At 39.2% G+C, this 21,184-nt stretch overlaps 1 protein-coding gene across 1 annotated transcript in view; it reads right to left on the bottom strand.

Annotated features, from left to right (window-relative positions):
* LOC126328061 (protein canopy 4) overlaps nt 1-8,869 on the bottom strand; it is a 29,587-nt gene extending 20,718 nt beyond the window's left edge. The window contains exons 1-2 of the mRNA XM_049995966.1: nt 8,264-8,869; nt 6,513-6,639 (exon numbers count right to left, since the gene is read on the bottom strand). Coding sequence (XP_049851923.1) covers nt 6,513-6,639; nt 8,264-8,378 — 242 coding nt within the window. The 5' untranslated portion in view covers nt 8,379-8,869. The remainder of the gene's footprint in view (nt 1-6,512; nt 6,640-8,263) is intronic.
* Nucleotides 8,870-21,184: the final 12,315 nt, after the last annotated feature.

Below are 21,184 nucleotides of genomic sequence, written 5' to 3'. Positions count from 1 at the left end.
CTCCATGTAACACTCATATTTTTGGAACCCTGGTCAATTATTTACCTCTTTATAGCGTTTAAGTGACTGGATGTAGACGTGTCGTTTTCTATTATGTGGTTTCACAGTTTGCACTGGCTCGGAAAGCCTGCGCTCAGCGTATTTCATATGTCAGCAGCAAAACCCGGTCACGTGACATGTGACGCACATACTGCTTGCGATCTTTTTGGCGCCATTTCAGCCAATGCTTTGTATTAGTACTTAGTAGTGTGTTGTGTGAGCTGAGCAGCAAATAGTTCGTGTGCCTAGAAGTGGGTGTCTTCGATATAACATTTTTTTTTTTTAAGCTTTCATCAGTGGACATGGGTGAAAACCGGAAGAATATTTCTCTGGAAGAGAAGGTTTCTATTATTAAAAAAGTGGAGGCATCTCCTGGCGCGAGTCGCGTGGAGCTAGCAAAGCAATTGGGACTGGCCCCTTCAACACTCAACACTATTATGAAAAACAGATCGTCGATAATGGAAGGGTTTGAGAATTGTGGAAATTTGAAACGTATGCGTCTGAAACAATCGACTTACGATGAAATGGAGAAAGTTTTATTAACTTGGTTTCAGCAAGCACGTGCTGCAAACATTCCTATAAACGGAACTATTTTGAAGGAGAAGGCGCTTCAAATATCACTTCAGTTAGGAATGGACAATTTTAAGACGTCCAATGGATGGATTGATAAATTTCGACAGCGTCGTGTTGTGTACAAATCGGAATGTGGAGAAAGTAAAAGTGTGGATGAACCAACTGTAGCTCAATGGATGCAGACTCTCCCTAATCTGATACAGGGCTACAAACTGGGTGACATTTATAACGCTGACGAAACCGGCATGTTTTCAAATTAATGCAGGATAAGACACTTACTTTTCGTGGGGAAAATTGCCATGGCGGTAAGAAGAGCAAGGAACGTCTTACCGTTTTGTTATGTACAAACGCTGATGGCAGTGAAAAACTGAAACCTTTGGTTATCAGGAAGCCAAAAAATCCGAGGTGCTTCAAAAACATTTCCACGTTTTCGTGCAAATATACAAACAATGCCAAGGCATGGATGACGAGTGAAATATTTTTACGTTTTCTACGAGAATTTGACGCCAAAATGGGGAGTGCTGCAAGAAAAGTGCTGCTGTTTGTGGATAGATGTGCGGCACATCCACCAGACATACTCTTTCTGAGAAATGTTAAAGTAACTTTCCTGCCACCCAACTGCACCAGCCGTCTGCAACCTTTGGACTTGGGCATAATACAAGCCCTTAAGGTTAAATATAGGACAGCCCTTGTAAAAAAGGCCTTGAATTTGATGGACCAAAGAAAACCGGGAAGCCAGCAAAGATCACAACTGAAACTGAACATTTTACAGGCAATAAATTTAATTATGTACTCGTGGAGGGAAGTAAGTGCTGAAACTATTAAAAACTGTTTCACAAAGGCAGGATTATGTGAGAATGAAATGGCAGCTCCCGTGGAAGAGGTTGCAAGTGATTTGCAAGAGTTTCACCAATTAATAGGCAGTGATTCTGCCACTTTTGAGGACTTTGTGGGTGTGGATGACAACGTGGCAACCACAGGAGTACAAAGTATTGAGGAGCTGACTGCGGAGAGAAGCTTGGAGAGTAATAGTGAAAGTGACAAGGAAGATGACCCTGTGCCCTCATATACTAAGGCAGCTGAAGCCTTTGAAACATTCAGGAGGTACATGATGGCCCATAGACTTGAGGACAGAACAGTAGTTCAACTTGCTCATTTGGAGCAAGAAATGATTGCCTTAGAGTCTAGGAGAAACAGAAAACAAGCAAGCCTGCTTGAATATTTAAAAAAAACATAAGTATGTTCTTTCAGATTGCTTAGGTTCCTAGAGTATTGTGCAAATTTAAGTTCCATTTGATAATTTAATTATCGAAGTATTTTTTTTAATCTGTCCCATTTACTGTGTTTTTATGTAATATGTTCAGTATATATAAACAAAATTTGGCTCATATTCTATAATTGGGTCAACTGGAGAATGGGATACCACCTGTCATCTTTGGAGAATGATGTCAATCTTAAGAATCTGGTATAACTTTTTACTGTACAAACTGATCCATTTACTTTCACCCATCCACCTACCAAGCCCCATGTTTCAATTAAAAAAAAAAACTAATCAGTTGATACATTGATCATTTGCAAAGAATATAATATGTTGTGAAAATTTAAAACATCATCTATGGCACCATTTGTCAAAGCTGATTAGTGGTATCCTGATCTTCAGTAATGCCCTATAATTATTATTTGGAAGCCTTCCTCTTTATAGTGTTTTCCTCTATACAGTGTTCAGAATTTGTGGTCCCTTGAAAAACGTTACATAGAGGTTTCACTGTATCATAGCAAAATGTGGTCACTATTGCAGGGTAGTTAGTACAAATGTCTTAAATGAGACCCAACTTTGACATACAGCAGATAAACTACAGAGCTACTGGAGAATTCCAGTCTACCAGAGGGTGTTACAAAAAATCTGAGAGTCCGAGATTTTAGACCTCCCAGGTTGTACGAACTACCAAAGATCCACAAGGATAATGTTCCCTCGAGACCTACCTACCGTACCTACAAACTGCCTAAATATCTCACAAAGTTAACGACTCCTATAGTCGGCCGTTGTGAACATCACATCAAAAACTCGCAGATGTTCACTGACAAAATCAAACAGCTTAGAGCTGGTCCGAATGACATTTTAGTCAGCCTGTTCATAAAAGTTCCTGCAGAGGACACTGAAAATGCTGGTGGAACTTTTTCCTCCTGAAACTATAAAGTTGCTCTGGCCTGTGATGATGACCACCTATATCTTCCTTTTCGCCCAGTATTCCTTCATAAACAACGAATGGGCTAGCTTTCGTTGCGTAGACCACGTATGTCGGTTAGTTTCTCTCTCTTCTTCCTCAAAACCTCGTGTGTTTGTGATTTTTCTGATTTCATTTCTATCATATAGATTTGGAGACCCTAATTTTCTCAGGTCTTTTTCCATCTGTTTGTACCAGTTCGGTCTTGTGGTTTTGTTCTTTAAAAATGTATGGATTGTGTGTGTTAACCTGTTTGAGTCCATTCTTTCTAAGTGACCCATGAATTGGATTCTTCTCATGCGCATTGTGTCTGTTATTTTGGAGATCTTTTTATACATTTCTGCATTGGGTTTTGGATAATGCACACCATCTTTAGTTCTTGGTCCTAGGATTTTCCTCATTATCTTATGTTCTTTTACTTCTAATTCCTATTTTAGTGTTCTGTGTTGAAGGTTTAGTGTCTCACATGCGTAGAGAGCTTCGGGTCTAATTACTGTCGTATAGTGTCGTATTTTGCAGTTCAACGAGAGACTCTTTTTGTTGTAAATATTTTTTGTTAACTGAAACACTGTCTCCATTTTCTGGACTCTTGATCTGGCAGATTTATTTTCATTACAATTTTCTGCAATCCATTCAGCTAAATATTTAAATTATTTTACTCGAGAGATGTAGTTATTACCAATTTTGAGATCAGAAGGTGCATCTTTGATGTCAGTCATAAATTTTGTTTTTTTCAAATGAAATTTGTAATCCTATTTTAGCTGCCTGTTCTTGTAATAATTCTAGCCGTTTCTGTGCATTGGTAATGTCTTCTGCGATCAGTGTCATGTCATCCGCAAATGCTAAAAGTCTAATTCTATGCCCTTTACGTCTTGGTCCCACTCTGTGTGCTGGTGCACCAGCTTTTTTTCCATTCTCTAACAACTTTTTCAAGAGCACAACTGAAGAGCACTGGGGACAGTACATCCCCTTGTTGTACTCCTGTGTCTATTTCAAATTCTGTGCTCAATTCTCCCATAAATTTTACTTTGGATTTGGTCTCCGTGAGTGTTTCTTTTATGATGATTGTTGTCTTTTGATCTAGTCCAAATTCTGCTAATAGTTCAAAAATGGAGTCTCGGTCTATACTGTCATATGCTTTTTTGAAGTCGACAAACGTGATGACATAACTTTTGTTTGAAGTACTATGTAAATATTTCATTGAGTTTTTCAAGTTAAGGATTTGTTCTATGCATGATTGACCTTTTCTGAACCCACCTTGGTATTCGCCTAGTTTTTAATCCAGCTGAGTTTCTGCGCGGTTTAGTATGGTTTTAGACAGAATTTTGTATATTATTGACAATAAAGAGATTCCACAATAGTTGTTGGGGTCTGTTTTACATTCTTTTTTGTACAGGGGATGTATGATTGCAGTCTTCCAATCTGTGGGGATTTTTTCAGTTTTCTAGATTTCATGTATAATTTCTTTGAGTTTTCCAATAAGATTTTCTCCTGCATTTTTCCATAATTCTGCGATGATTTGGTCTTCTCCTGATGCTTTGTTATTTTTCAGTGAGTGAATTATCTCTTTAATCTCTTGTAAACTTGGTGGCTTTGAGTCTGGGTTTCGTTGTGTATGATGGAACTCAAATTTTTCTGCAGGCTTTTCACAATTCAGTAATTTAGAAAAGTATTTTGCAAGAATTTCACAGTTTTCAGTGTTGGTATGGGCAATTTCCCCATGTTAATTTTTGAATTGGAGTGATGGAGAAGAGTACTTTCTTAATTTTTGTTTGGATACTCTGTAGAAATTTCGGGAATTGTTTTTCTTGAAATCATTTTCCATGTCTTGCAATTTTTTTGTCTTTGTGTTGTTTACGGACTGTTCGTATTGCTTTTGTGACTGTTTTCCTGGTATCTTTGAGATCTTCCAGGGTCTTTTGATTTTTGTTGCACAACCAATTTTGCCACGCCTGTTGTCTGAGATTTATCAGTTGATCACACTCATCTGTCCACCATATCATATTCTATAATATTCAAACTTGATTCTTAGATTCCAGTGTAGCTGCAACCTCAGAAATTGGAACACTTCAAAAATAATCCACAAAGTTTCTGAAATGATAATTGGGCTATGGTAAATGATTAGTCCACCATCACAGTAAGTTTTCCCTCTAGTCATCAGTATGTTACCAGAGTCAGTTTCCCTCCAGTGGCTAACTTCATGAACCACAACAGCCAGATTAATAATAATCAATATCATGCTATCCATGGTGTAAACAAAAGTAATCATCAATTCGTATCTTCAGCGGAAACACGCCATTAGATTCACAGATTCTTACTGACTACTGTATACTATCACCTAATTGGCCACAACCAACAGAAATAAACTGAAAACAGCAGCACACAGCAGAACCGCTGACACCAAAAGTGCATTTTAACCAGCAAAGAAAATGTTATCAGCATGCAACTGTCTTGACACCTTTGTCATCAGTGTTTAACACACAATGCCTTATGGTCAGACTATTCCCATATGTGTTCCATCTTTAGCTATGGAATCAATTTTTGTGTTCCCATACGTGAAACATGTACGGTCTTCAGACTACACAAAAAAGCTACTAGAATAATAGCTATAAATAGCAATCAGGCTTCCTGTAAATATCTGTTTTAGCTGCTGGGGATTCTAACTGCACCAAATGAGAACGTCTACCAACCTGCTATACACATGAAGAACATTAGTAATTATGTCACAGACAGCAGCATTCACAATTATAGAACAATAAGAGCCAGCATTAACTTACATTTACCACTGATGGTAAGTAACAAAAAATCACATAACAGCATTTTCAACTAGGAAATAAATTTTTGTAATGAACTGTCCAAGAAGATTAAAGAGACAACTAAAACCCAAATGTTTAAAAAGTCTGTTAAATCAAATTTTGACTAATTCATGCTACAAAGGCAAGGATTATTTAGACACCAGAGATACAAACAGCAACACTATCATTCCTTAACATAAAACAACTGTAATTCTACAGTAAACTGTCATTTTAATGATCCTTAGTGTAAAATCTTATTCCAGGACAAGTGAAGGACAATCCTAACCGTTTTCAATTCTGTTGAGCTCAATCTTTCATTCATAGTGGTAAGGTGCTGACAGGTTTTTCCGACGGGCCACAGGGACAATATGAATAATTCAACAGCATGCAAGGTTCAGCCATAGTGTACCCATCTGTGCGTGTGTTTGGGGGGGGGGGGGGGGGGGGGCATAGTGACCAGTGGAGTGGTATAATACATATGAACAATGTTAAACTTTTTCTGAGAAGATAATCTTACTGTATGCATAAATTAGTATTTTTTAATAACTGTTTCCTTTATCAATTACAATGACATGTCTGATGCCACTTTACAAAAGAATTATGGATGAATGCACAACTAATTAGCTAACACATCGGAATTAACAAGACTTCCAATGAAATAAAATTCTTATGAGGAAGAGGTATATTGCTTGACATAACAATATAAACATATAAACATTTACTCTGAGTGTGTGTGTGTGTGTTCTTTTTGCAAGTAAGCTGTACTACGTAATCATTATTGAAACCATGTAGGCTACCAAAAATAATGTACAGTATGGAACAATCAAATCTGCATTAGATTTTGAACATCACTAGTATGTAGGGGGAAAACTTCACTTACGATTTTTCATATTTGTACTTCTTCTTTGGTTTCACATCATCTAGTGAATATCCTATCTCCAGGACATCACGCTTTTTTCCCGTTTCTTCAAGTCGAGATTCTAGTTCTACTGCAAGAACTTTGCATACTGAAACATTTCCAGACAGTTAAACATCAGAAAGAGAGAAAACTATTTATAACATATTTTAATAAAATCCCACATAGTTTCTGGTTATAATTATATGCTTTCATCTTAGAGGCCCTCCACCGCATTGCACCTGCTCAGTAACATTTTTAAAAATGTTTAAATGTTTTGATTGGAAGCCAGGTGATCGCACATTTTTACTTGGCCCATGAGTGAAGGACACTGGCAGCAGGAGCTACCAATCAATACATAGTATATTGGCTGATGAGACAAGCCTTGCTTCCTTTTCCCATAGCAGCCAACTTACAGCATATAAAAGAAACAAACACGTAAAGGATTACATCACAGAAAAAGTGGCAAGAAAGTTTATAGCGAGTCACGAGAAGGGCCAGGTACAGCCTATTTGCTTATTTTTGGAAATAACATTAACAATCACTATGCACAATGCCACACACTGATAATCAATATATTCACAACATTAGTTTATTGTTAGGGTACAAATATTGTTACATACCTAAGGATGGTGCAAGTATAAACAATCCGGAGATGCGTGAATTCAGCTCACAAAACAATCACAGAAGGGCCAAGTAAAAGTGTGAAAACAGTACACACAAATGTGTAAACAAAAATGTTCCCAAAATTTGTTGCTTAACCATCGGGTGACAACCATTGTTTTGTTTCATTCTGCTTTGAGGCAGGTATCTCTAGCTCTGCCTAGCCATATAATGGGTCAATGGAAGCGTCCGATTCCACCAGTCTGCTTTTACCCATGACATAAGGGTGTTGTGGCATGTGGACGACATTATGACGCACAGTAATGAATTGGTTTTGTTTGATGATGCCCCTGTGTGTGTATGATTTAACTGGTTGTGTGGCTAATGTCAATTACTTTATATTCAGTGCAAATCTGGGTATCTCTACATGTTCCCTTCACGTATTATAATCGAAAATTAAGTTAATCTCTGTATCTAACTTCCAAGTTCTATTTTTCCTCTTAACCGCTACTTCACTCTAATTTTAGTAATCTATGATCATAGCACGTTTCTCCAAAATATCACTTGTTCTGATAAAAGGTTTACCCATAATAATTTCTGTTCGTTGTGTACACCAGTAAGTTAAATTTTTAGCTTCCATCAGCACGATATTTATCAGGTGCTTGTTGTTTTACCTGCTATGTAACTGCTGTATAATTGTGTTCCTGTGGCAGAAGCATTACTCCCACAGTACTACTTCCACAAGTACTGGTTCGCACTCTGACGAGACAGGCGGCACTTCAACTTGACAAAACAATTCCTTAACGCATGGAGACCTTACACCAATTAAGCTGATCAGTATATACCAACTTCGAAATTCATAAACTTATTAATAAAGCCTGATGATTATATGCAAGGCGATATAGGACTTAAAACGTAGCGTTTACAAATGAAAGAGAAATATTTATACACCGTACAAGATATATTATATAAAATTTAGTAATTAAAAAGTTAGTTTATTCAATTACTAGTAGCAGCAGTGGTAATGCGACATTCTGTAAATAAATATTGCATGAATGTATCTCTAGAATTAATTTAAATCATCTGGAAACTTGTAGACCAGTTTTATTCCCGTATCGCCTATTTCTACTAACCTTCACATTTGTTTGCATACTTCACGCCTTCATCTTCTTCAGTAACTCCGGCACACAAGTTCGTCAGCATAAGAACGGAGAACAGAATTACGACCGCAATATCCATAGCTAACATTTACCCAGACTATTGGGCCTCCAGTATCACGTTCCCATAAACATACTTCCGACTTCATATACCTTTCTCCAAGTATTGTTTTATCGCCTGCTCTTGTATGCCAAGTGTTGCCTTTCTTATATTGGTTACAAGCGATCTCACGTGCACTCAACAGAATTTGTCATCAAACACAACCTGGGATAATCGACGAACATAAATACCCACAATTGTCATCTGTCGACTTCCCCTAGACGGCAACGGTACACGTGTTTCTGCTTCGAACTACTTTTACTGACGCATTGATTGAAAATGTCATATAGTGCTAACTGTCGTTACTTTTCCATTAATTATTAGAATAATATTTTTCTTTGTGCACAACAAATACACTCCAAATATCAGCAATAGATCGTTCCCCCACCATCGCAGTGACAAGTTACTTGTCCTATGAAAACACGTGCGCTTATTTCCTCGACCAAAGATAAGTCACAACAGTGCACTCAACCAATCAGAACAAGTTACCATCACCCAATGAAAACGTTCGGCGCGAATCGACTGGAAATTAAATGGTGACGTTTACAAAACATTCGTGCGTCAGTAAATAATTGGAAAAATGAAAGAAAGAAATATCCGCAACCAAACAGCTAGCAGTTGCAAAAGCCACAATTTGACCCGATTCGGCACACCGTGAGAATGTGTGTTGCCTCCTTTTATCCCAACGAAGTCATGATTCACCTTGTCATGTAATATTTCGTGTTCATTAATGTTGCACTGTGGAGTGCATTGGATGTGGATCTGAAGTCTATGGTAGCGTAAACATTGAGCACCATCGAGATGCGACAAAACAAAGATTAATCTAGTGGCCAGCTTTGCTGCCTCTGGATTACGGATTCCCGCGTTCGATTCCCGGCCGGCTTGGGGATTTTCTTCGCCCGGGGACTGGGTGTTTGGTTGTCCTCACATTTTATCATAGTCATTCGGGACGTACCGATACGGGAAATGGAAAGATTTTGAACATGTACGGGCGCTGATGACCACGGTGTTGAGCGCCGCACAAACCATCATCATCATCAAAACAAAGATTAGCCATGCATTTTTATGTTTAGTGTGTGTAGGCCTAATTTGGTTTTGTATTGTGGAAGTCATTAAAATCTTGTTGGCTATAGAGTTGTTGCCGTGCAGCACGTTTTTTTCACCTACTTACTCATAGCGCAACTTTTGAATTTGTGCCCTCTGTGGCCTTGGTGAATATTTTAAGAAGCTAATGATAAAAAAATCGTAGAGTGATAGCTACAAATGGTCATGAAATGTGTACAATGCTAGAAATTACCAGGTATTTAGATAACTAATACCAATTTATTACTTAAAGCGTTTTAAATTGCAGTACAACCATGATTTTATTTTATTTATTAATCCATCATTAAGCATTTTCTATGCAACTGATGTCATTTTACACAGATACAGAAGAACTCGTACATTTTAGCATGTTCAAGGAATATATATGTGTTATACTGGACGCATTCAGTAATTATTAAATCAAAATGTGTCGTCCAGAATGTCAAAAGGAAAACGCATACTGATAAAAACAGTTTAACAAATATAACTGAGACTTGTTTGATAAATGTTAATCATTAAGTGTAAATGCATTATGAAAATAAAATGCAACAGTCTGATACAATAACACTTTTGGAACACCTCAAGTGATGTAATGGTCTTATCATACAGGAGCTTTAGTAGATCAGATCATTTTTATTATACATTTTAGATTCTTCTATATCATAGAAGGTGTTTTATTCACACCAGCTATTTTTAACATTTCTGAAGACGTTCAGTGATACACTGTGTGCTTTAGGTGGTAACATATTAAATAATGGCATTACAGAAGTATCCGATCCCACGTGTCTGCTTTGACACATGATGTCATCAATAGGGTGGAAATGACTACTTCTAGTGTACACATAATGACAATGATGAAACTACAAATAAACGTGAACAAAAATAAAAATGATACAATAAAGTCTCACTTCAAACATAAAATGAAACTAACAGGACATCCTCAGAAAGTTGGGAGTTTAGGGTTGGGACAAGCTAATTGTACAACAATAAGAAAAACACCATGTCATCCTAAAGCAAATATTGTCAAAAAAATTTAAATTCCAACATTTCGCTAGACCAACAAAACTGCAGCTATCAATACCAACACCTACAACCCCAAAAAGTGGAACTGGATATTTTCCTTATCTTATATGGCTCAACCAAGATATCAATACCAAAAATCTAATACCCACAACTGCAAAAAGTAGAATTGCATATCCCTTGAATTATATTGCTCAAATGCAGCCATTGATGCAAAAAGACAGCACCCAGAACTCCAAAAAGTGGAACCAAAACGCTAACAATTCAAAAACTCCACAATCACTACAGCAATTAAAACAAAATTGACCTACCATAAATAAACAACACACAAAACATCACAATGTAAACCCAACTCACACTTTTCTCATGTGACATATTGAATACTTTGGATCAAGGCAACCAGCTAGATGCAGTGTTTATTGGTTTCTGAAAAATATTTGACTCAATACTACAACTATGCTTATTCTCAAAAGTATGATCATATGGCGTATCAAGTGAAATTTGTGCCTGGATTGAGAACATTTTGGTTGGGGTGGGCATCGAATGTTATCTTGAATGGTGAGTCATCGTCAGATGTAGAAGTAACTTCGAGTGTGCCCCTGGGAAACGTGTTGTGACTCTTGCAGTTCATGTTGTATATTAATGACCTTGCAGACAATATTAATAGTAAAATCAGGCTTTTAGCAGATGACGCAGTTATCTGTAATGAAGTACTACCTGAGAAAAGCAGATAAATATTCAGTTGGATCTTGATAGGATTTCAATGTGGTACAGAGATTGGCAACTGCTCTAAATGTCTACAAATGTAAAATTTTGCACTTCACAAAATGAAAAAAAAAGAACATAATAACTTTGACTATAAAATAAATGAGTCGCTATTGGAATCAGCCAACTCATACAAATACCTGGTTGTAACACTTTGTAGAGATATGAAATGGACTGATCACAAAGGTTAAGTTGAGGGTAAAGCAGGTGGTGTGGCCAGTTCTACAATATTGCCCAAGTGTGTGAGTCCCGTACCAGATAGGAATAAAAGGGAATATTGAACGTATACACAGAAGGGCAGCACAAGTGGTCACAGGTTTATTTAATCCATGGGAGAGTGTCACAAAGATACTGAAGGAAATGAACTGGTAGACACTTGAAGACAGATGAAAACTCGAGAAAGTCTATTAACAAAGTTTCAAGAACTGGCTTTAAATGATTACTCTAGGGATATACTACAATCCCCTACACATCGCTCACCTAGTGATTGTGAGGATAAGATTAGAATAACTACTGCACATACAGAAGCATTCAAATAACCATTCTTCCCACACTCCATTGGCAAATGGAACAGGATGAAACCCTAATAACTGATACAATGGGATGTACTCTCTGTCATCCACCTCATGGTGGTTTGCTGAGTATAAATGTAAATAAAGATAGTCCTACCTCTGGTCAGAGCTGCTGGAACTCTCATCAGTCTCATGTTGTTGCCACAAACATGACACCTAACATATTCAGCAATAAGACCAAACATCTGCAGAAACTGTGTCAGACATATTATCATCACCCATTTCAGAACATAATGATGCACAGTTTCTCATTCATCACTGCTGTTTAAGAAAGTGAAGTGTAAATAATGCAGCGCAAGAAATACTGCAAAAAGCCAAAAACTGCCAAGAGAAAATGTGAAATCCAGCCTTTCGATACCAACCACTGCTAGCAAAGAGGACAGAGCAGAATATGTAAACAAACACCAATTACCACAGGAGATGTTTTATAAATAAAAGTGAAATGCATCTGGTGTAATTCTTTTTTATTAGATTGCAGTCAGCTCAAGACAGATAACCTATAGTAACAGAAAAAAGAACTTAATTACTTGCTGAACACTTCCACAACCCACATTACCCCACCAAATAAAGACAAAAGCACGTTAGTATGATGACAATAAAAACTCAAATGAATCCAACACCACACGTTAAACTCAGCACACCCACACAGAGGGCATGATCATATAACAACATGACAACTACAAACACAACCAATTCAAATATGCCACACCATAGCGAAGTCATACAACACAACATGGTTGCATCACAGATCAAAGCAGGTGGGTGGAATCAGACATTTCCGCTGACACTAAATAATTGTATCTCTCTCTATGTGTAACTGTTTTGGGTTTCTTTAAATGTAGTAACTGGGATGTCATCATCTGCCTTTGACATGTGTCATGGTTATGTATTGATTCTCATCATCTGTGGCTATTCTTGGTTATCCCTGATATTCACCAAGCAGCTGACAATAAATGGTGTCATGATTGGTGGTATTGTGTACTCTTTAAAGTATTGTCTGCATGGTACATGGTTTCTTACTCCAACTATGCACATAATGGCCCTTTTCTGCTAAATAAAAATTATTTTTGCTCCCGAGTAGTTGCCCCATAATATCATTGCAAATGTGAGGTGTCTGTGGAAATAGGCACACAAGTTCTGAGTTTAGTTAGCAGATAAGTGACTCGAGCTAAATTTTATGTATATAGTTTGCGTGTCTTTCCTAATTTAATTTTGGATCAAAATGAATGCCAAGAAGCTTAACTGAGGCACTGGGGTTGTCATTGCAACAAAGACTAGAAAGAAGGTTTGCAGTTTTAGAATGATTAATTTTTAATTCATTTGCTCTAAACCATATACTGGGTATTCCCAGTTGTTCTGCACTTTTCTGCTTGAGTGTCAAAGGCACTATGAACTGTAACAAAGGTGGTGTCATCTGCATATAGTTTGCAAGTACGTGGTATCTTACTGGACAAATCACTTATATTAATTATGAAAAGCAAGAGTCCAAGCATGGAATCTTGTGGGACACCTCGTCTTACACTCAGAGTGTCTGATTTGTTTTTATTAATTTGTACAATTTGTCTTCTCTCACTCAGATAAGATATATTCAGAGATTTTACCTTTAAAACCACAAGAGTAGAGAATTCTGTGGCAGGTGGTCGAAAGCTTTACTCAGGTCTACAAGTGTGGCACTGATAAAAATTTAGGATTCAAATGCAGACAAAGTCAATGAAATAATATTATTCTCTGCTTTCACAGTTGATAAGCCAGGTCTGAATCCATACTGAGAATCACTAAGAATGTCTTTGACAGATAGGTGTGTATGGATTTGGAGATGCATGCAGTGCTCTACTACACTCAATAGACTGGGTATTAGATACATTGGTCGATGATTACTTGGACATGACTTACCTCTTTTTTGTGTAGTGATGTGACCACTCATTTTTAAACATGCTGGAAAAGAGCCAATTTTCTAAATATCCAATTTACAAGTAAACAGTGTTGGTATGCTATTATGTCTCCCTTAAAAAAAAAAAAAAAAAAAAAAAAAAAAAAAAAAAATACAGAATCAGATAAATCATTTAAATGTTGTTTCTGCTTTTGAGCTGCTTAATTTTGAAATTGATTTCATTATATCTCTTAAATGAACCCCTTTCCATTCACACGCAGAAGAAATGCGTTCAGTGCATCCTTTAGGTCATGTTCATATTTATTATTTGACCCAATTGTAATACAGAAACGTATGTCACCAGCTTTCAGAAAATAGGCATTGAATTCATCTGGTGTGGTGTTAACAATACAGTCATCACTTTTATGATTCTTGCTTCTCCCCAGTTCAGTCTTTACAAACATTCCAAGCAGCTTTACACTTGTTGTGACTAATATAATTATCATTTGCTTTACACTTTGAAAACCTCATTTCTTATCTGTATTTACTCTGTAACTCAATACAACTAGCTTTGTCTGCACCATAATTTTTATACTCAACATAGTAAATCATAACAAATGTTATAAATGTCTGCAGAGTGGGTGTGAACCACTCGGATGTAGAGTCATGTTTTCAGGCAGTTGCAGTCTCTCTTTTCAGAACCTTTGGGCAACAGGTCTTAAAAACATCTTTGAGTAAATCAACAAAAACTACAAATGCAGTGTCAATATTCTCACTTTCAAGCAGGTCATCAGGCCATCTATTCATCTGTGCTACACTGTTAAATTTAACAAAGGCCTTCATCTCAGTCACACATGAAATAATGATTTAAAAAACTAGAACGTTATGGTATTGTAATGGTTTATTACAATTCTTTCAATCATACTTAAGCAATAAGGTACAATTAGTAAAAACAAAATATCGAAAGTCAACACCCATGAATATAAAGAGAGGAATTCCACAAGGCTCAGTGCTTGGCCCTTTCCTGTTCATTTTTTACACCAATGGCTTCTCAAATTATATGCCATGCAACAATGTACTGTATGCTAATGATATGACACTAATAACAGATGGAGAACAGATGCAAGATGTCATAGAATACAACAAAGTAGTGACTGGTGCAGAGCCAACCTTTTATCAATAAACAAATTGAAAACTGAAGAAATTTACTTCACTCTGAAACCAACTGAACAGAATACAAAAAATGTCAAGTTGCTAGGTTTACATATAGATCAAAAACTTACATGGGACAGACACACAAATTATCTATGTGGCAAACTAGCTCGAACTCTCTTGCTATTACACAAGCTGAGACACGCTATCAGTAAGAATCTGCTAATCTCCAAGTACTTTGCTTTTTTCCATTCACAACTGCAATACAGGGTACTTCTTTGGGGCAACTCAGTGGGTTCAACTACCATCTTCAAGTGGCAGAAGAAATCCGTCAGGTGCATTTTAGGACTAGCACCAAGACAAAGTTCGGTAAATCATTTTAAAGAACTAAAGATAATGACACTACCTAGTATATACATTTATAATTGTTTAATATATGCTAAAGAGAACATAAAGAACTTTAATTTAAGATCTGAAGTGCATGTTCATAATACTCAAAATAATAGTAACATAGGCCTACCATACACAAGGCTGACATTAACACAAAAGAGCTATAAACACCTTAGCTTGAAATTTTATAACAAACTCCCAAAGGCTGTGAGTGAACTACCGATGAATAAGTTTAAGCAAACAATAGAAGTGTGGCTCAAATGTACACCATATTACTCACTTGATGAGTTTTAAAACAGTGACACAAAAGAGATATGCTACATGAAACAAAAAACTGCCATATAAATTATACCTATATGTTTGTGACAGTAATGTACCAACAAAGACTTTTAACATGGATACGTAAGATGTACCATAAATACATCTTGATACTATAGTATATTTAACTGTTTTGAGTTATTATTATTATTATTATTATTATTATTACCATTGTGAATGAATAATTGTTGTATTATAAATATTACTTTAGCATGCATATCTGCTCGCTCTGCACAGGCACAATTATGTACAATTATAATTATAAGTATTGATCTCACTGACAATGCCAACTGTATGGAAAACATACTGAAAGGCAAATAAAGATTCTATTCTATTCTGCATCTGTATCTTGTAGCTGTCAATATTTTGATCATACAGCGGCCTAATATGCTTTGCTTTGAGGCAGTTAGATACAGGCTTATTAATTTTTAATTTTAACTATATACTTTCATTGTGTGAAATAAAGTAAGTATTGAACAATTTTTTCAATGTTGGTGATGACATCAAGACAGAATGACTACCTTGTTGGATTATTATTAATGCAATATAAATTATGTGATCTTAACATGGTAATTGGCTGAATAGACCCACCATGCTTGTAGAGGCAGAGAATACAAGTCTGCTCCACTTGTAGAGGAAGAAAATGAAACATAAAATCACTCACATGATGGTGCACTGTACTACCACATCAGTAATGGAAACTTCACATCTACACAATCAAGAATACTGTATATTCTCCTTCGCTATTTACTACAGTCTGCCAACACTGGGATATCTTTTCAATTCCCAACCGTAGAAATCACATGGTTTTGAGGTGAAGAAATCATTGAGCCATGTTCAAAGCCACCATGGATTTAGTTCCATGAGGAATTTGTGTTCATATAAATGAACAATATACAGTGTACACAATTTGTTTATCAGCAAAGACGTATATTACGTGTGGAACCCTGGCATGTCAATGAAGTTAACATGTTGTTGTGCAGTTCTTTCCATCTCAGAGGTTAATTCTGTGTTACAGTGATGCAAAAAATGATTGCTGCTGAATTATGTCCTGCAAATGAGTTTTCCAGTTTGCAATATACATTAGACCAAAAAACAGTTACAAAAACTACTGAGGATTAGGGCCACCCAAGTAATTTTCCCTGACCTTAATTGGTGGTGTTCTGGTTGCAGTCAGTGAATCTGCAAGTTATTTGCAACTACACTTTAGTTATGACCCCTAGTTACAGAAATGTAAATGAGTTCATTGACATAGTCATTTAATGAACTCAGAGGCTGCCTATTTCGTGTTTACAAATGCAAGTATGACACACATCACAATTAGCTCAGCTGTGGAAACTTTTTTTCCTGGTGTCCTAGAGACATAACAACAACCCAGAATATGTTTGGCAACACTGTGACCTTTGACTTACTTCCTAGGGGAGGCTGAGAATCATCCTGCTATATTCAACTGACATTTTCTTGTCATTTGTATTAAACGTTCTGAATGATTCTCATTTAATGGTGACCTAGAGTTAGCAGATTTATATTCTTGAATTCAGGGAGCTCATTCCAAACTGAAACTGCAGCCACTCTCATCTTTCACATTGCAAATTATCCATCTTAGATACTAGGGGAACAAACAGGAAGTTGTCTGTTTTAGTCATTGGGAGTTATCTGGTAAACTGTTTGTCATCTGAAGTAAGAAATGTGGAAGTTGTCAGTTATAATCTCACTGGAGACAAGATTTTTACCTCATCTCTAACAAAGCTACACTCATGCAGATTGACAACAAGTAAAGAAATCTTAACAGAACCTCTCCCATATACGTTTTCTTGCTACCTCGATTCAGTAACCTGTAAGTCTAATGGCGAAAAACTTACAGATCTGCACACACATTAATGATTGCCTTTTCTACTCTTACCAAAATAATGTTTAGTTTTTTATGAAGAAACACTTGCATTGACTTAATTGTGGCACTGAACATTCCTACATTTCCATACTTTTATGGTAATCCCGTAATGCTTCATCAGTACGACTGTGAGGAGGAAGTTCGCATCAGTTACACGAACAACACTCCCATTTTGCAGTAGTTTGTTTATTCACCTCTTTACACAAGCAAGGCTTACAAAGAGCTGGATGGCGGAACTACACAAGGATAATGTTTAGCTTAGTTCAAAGACGATACTCAGATCGATACTGGTGTCGACCTCATCAGCACCACACAGCCCCCCCTCCAACCCGTACGGAGTACTCTTGAGAGGCTGGGGGGAGTGGGAAGTGACTATGGCATCAGCACGGGTGGTCCGCGGGAGCCGGATCACGGTCAGCTCGACAGTGTTGTCGGGGAGCTATATCAATAGATGTCATGAAGGAAGTTTCAGCCACTGAACCTGGAAGTCGCTGAAGTGCGCCAAGTGTCGTGCTGGTCTTGCGGCGACAGGTAGGCTGGCAGTTTGCGAGAGGAATGGAGCGTTGATGACGATGTCTCCGGTGGGCGTGGCGAACACACTAAGTATGTCCAGGTTAATGTCAGGCGAGAAGGGAACACATTTCACCAGGTGTCAGGGAATGGCGAAGGTTGTGTCATGAGCACCGGATGAAGGGAAACACATGATGAACAGTGTATCATCGCGTAGTAATATAGAGATGTCATGGATAATGTCCAGAAGGGACAGGCACAAACACCTCGAGCAAGGGCACGTTCAAGATGTGTGAGAAACCTTGAAAGGGCAAGGCGGTGAAGGGGGAGAGGTCAAAGAGAATGGTGAAGGGCCCGGAGGCAAGGGCATGATCGTAGGTAAACTTGACGTGGGGAGCTTGGGGTCACTTGACGGCGTGCATGAGACCGGAGTAGGGAGCGAGGTCGGAGGAGAGCTTGATGAATGGAGCTGGAGGTCACTCAATTGTGTGTGTAAGTCCGACTTAGAGGGAGTGGTTGGAGCGTCGTGAGTCATGACAGTGAGTGGTGTGGTCGTTGCCTGAAGGGGGGTAGAAGAAGGCTCGAAATGAGCAGGCATAAGTCTGTTGATAGCGACTGTGACATCTGAATCCTTTATCTGGATGTCATAGGTGTTGGCTGAGTGCCGGAGAACTCGGTACGGACCGGTATATGGAGGTTGGAGGGGAGCACGGACAATGTCATCTCGGAGCATGACGTATTCACAATTTTCCAGAGATTTCGGGACATGAACCTTAGGGTGGGAATGGCTGGTGGGGGGGAGGGATGTGGAGGTTGATGAAGTGGCGTCTGAAGTGGTCCACCAAGGAAGGTAAGTCAGACTGAGTGAGAGAAGCAGAAGGGCTCACGAGTTCACCAGGGAGAACAATGTTCTGGCTGTATACGAACTCGGCTATTGTGCCTTTGAGGTCTTCATTATAGGTCGCATGAATGACGAGTAGCAAGGGGAAGGGCCTTCGTCCATAGAAAGTCGTGGCATCGAAGAGCCACTTTGAAAGTGCAGTGCCAGCGCTCTACTAGCCCGTTACTTTGCGGGTGATATGCTGTGGTATGAATGCACCGGATGCTGCAAATGTTACAAATCTCGTTGAACAGGGCTGACTCAAATTGTCTGCCCTGGTCAGTCGTCATGATACCTGGACATCCGAAACGCGATACCCATGACTAGACAAAAGCTCGAGCAACAGTTTCTGCCGTAATATTGGGGAGAGGGACAGCCTTGACCCACCGAGTTATTCGGTCGATAGACGAGACAACATAATGAAAGCCGTTAGAGGGGGGGGAGAGGGCTGACAATGTCAATATGAATATGCTGGAAACGCCCAGGAGGGATCGAAATGCGCCGGGGGGGGGGGGGGGGGGGGGGTGAAGTGTGCTTGTGTACTTTGCATCATTGGCACACGACACAGGAGCATGCCCAATGCTGGCAATCCTTGTTGACATTTCTCCACACAAAGTGCTCCACTACAAGGTGGGCAGACGCACGAACACGGGGATGGGCTAAATTGTGCAATGCATTGAAGACAGCTCAGCGGAGTGTGGTTGGGATGAGGGGGCATAACGTGCCCGTACTGACATCACACCAGATCTCACCAGAAATGCCAGGGAAGGTGGGGCAGACGAAGTGTAGTGAAGAGGTAGAGTCTGAAATCAGGTTGTGTATCCTCGTCGGTAGGTTGGAAGTTAGGCAGTTGAGAGAGGTCTAACACCGAATGGACAGCGTCGACTCGTGAAAGGAAATGAGCAACTATGTTGTCAGCACCCTTTATGTGTCCGACATCGGTGGTGAACTGAGATATGAAGACTATGAATCTGAAGTGGCGAGGAAGCGGGTCAGTGGCGAGTCTGTAATGGCCGCACCCAGGGGTTTGTGGTTCATTAAAACATAGAACGGGCGTCCCTTAACGTCCCTCTTAAAATGCTTAATCGCTTCATAGACCGCGAGCAACTCCCTGACAAACATGGAATATTTCTGTTGTGCATTGGTGAGCTTGAGCGAGAAGAACTGTGGAGGCAAAGTCTGGCCGTCGATTGTCTGGCTAAAAACAGCGCCGATGGCAGTATCACTCGCGTCTGTGGTGATGAAAAGCTGCGCATTGAGTTGAGGATGCACCTCGGAAAGAAGATTTTTGAGGGTGGTGAAAGAGTCGGTCATAGCAGGGGTCCATGGAACAGGACAAGATCCAGAAGTGTGGGTGCCTGCCAAGGTGTCCGTCAGTGGAGCCTGAATCTCCGCAGCCCGAGATAGATGTCGGTGATAATAATTAACCGACCCCAGAAAGCGCCAGGGCTCTTTGAATGACGCAGGTCTGGGTAGGTTTAGTATTGTTTGTACTTTCTCAGGGGGGGTTGAAATGCCATCGGCAGAGACCCAAAAACCAAGAAAAGTGTCAACTGGTTGATGTAGCTGCAATTTGTCCTGGTTGGACTCGATGCCAGCTGTGGCGAGAGTGTTCATCACAGTTTGCACATGTCAAATGTTGTCCTCGTCAGAGGAGCTGAACACAAGAATGTCATCAAGATATACGAAGCAGAAATTTAGGTCGAATAGCACTTCATTGATGAAGCGTTGCCAGGCCTGGGTTGCGTTTTTCAGACCGAAGGGCATGAATCAAAAGTGAAATAACCCGATTGGGGTGGTGATTACTGTCTTCTCGATGTCTTCAGGTGGCATGGGGATCTGATGGTAGGCCCGTTTGCAATCAATGAAAGAGAACGTAGTCGCACCTGCGAGGGAACTGGTAAAGTCGGCAATGTTGGGTATGGGGTAGGTGTCCATAATTGTTTGTGCATTTAGTCAACGGTACTCATCGCACATGCGCCAGAACCCGGCTTTCTTGGGTGTCGTATGTATGGGCATAGACCACCAACTGGTTTGTTTATAATGTGTGGCGGGCAGGGCGGGCAAGGCGTGGTCGAAGCCACTAGGCGGATCCGACAGGAGCCAAGGCGGCAACGTGTCCCAGGAGTCAACGCGACAAGATGGCCGCCGGCTTGAAGCAGTGGCACCAAGGTCAGGTGAGCTCGGTAGAGCTCGTGAGCTGCTAGTGAGTCCATTGTCCGAGGGCGCGGCCTGTGGCAGCACGGTCGAGGGTGAAGCGCTAGGCACAAGTGCACTGTTTTTGTTGTCGGTGGCAGTCGCACGGCGGCGCACAGGACCCGAAGTTGCATAGTTTGAGGTGCTGTC

The sequence above is a fragment of the Schistocerca gregaria genome, chromosome 2 (assembly GCF_023897955.1).
Source record: "Schistocerca gregaria isolate iqSchGreg1 chromosome 2, iqSchGreg1.2, whole genome shotgun sequence".
In the NCBI taxonomy this organism is placed as follows: domain Eukaryota; kingdom Metazoa; phylum Arthropoda; class Insecta; order Orthoptera; family Acrididae; genus Schistocerca; species Schistocerca gregaria.
The sequence above is the reverse complement of the archived record's forward strand: the minus strand, read 5'-3'. Positions and strand labels throughout refer to the sequence as shown.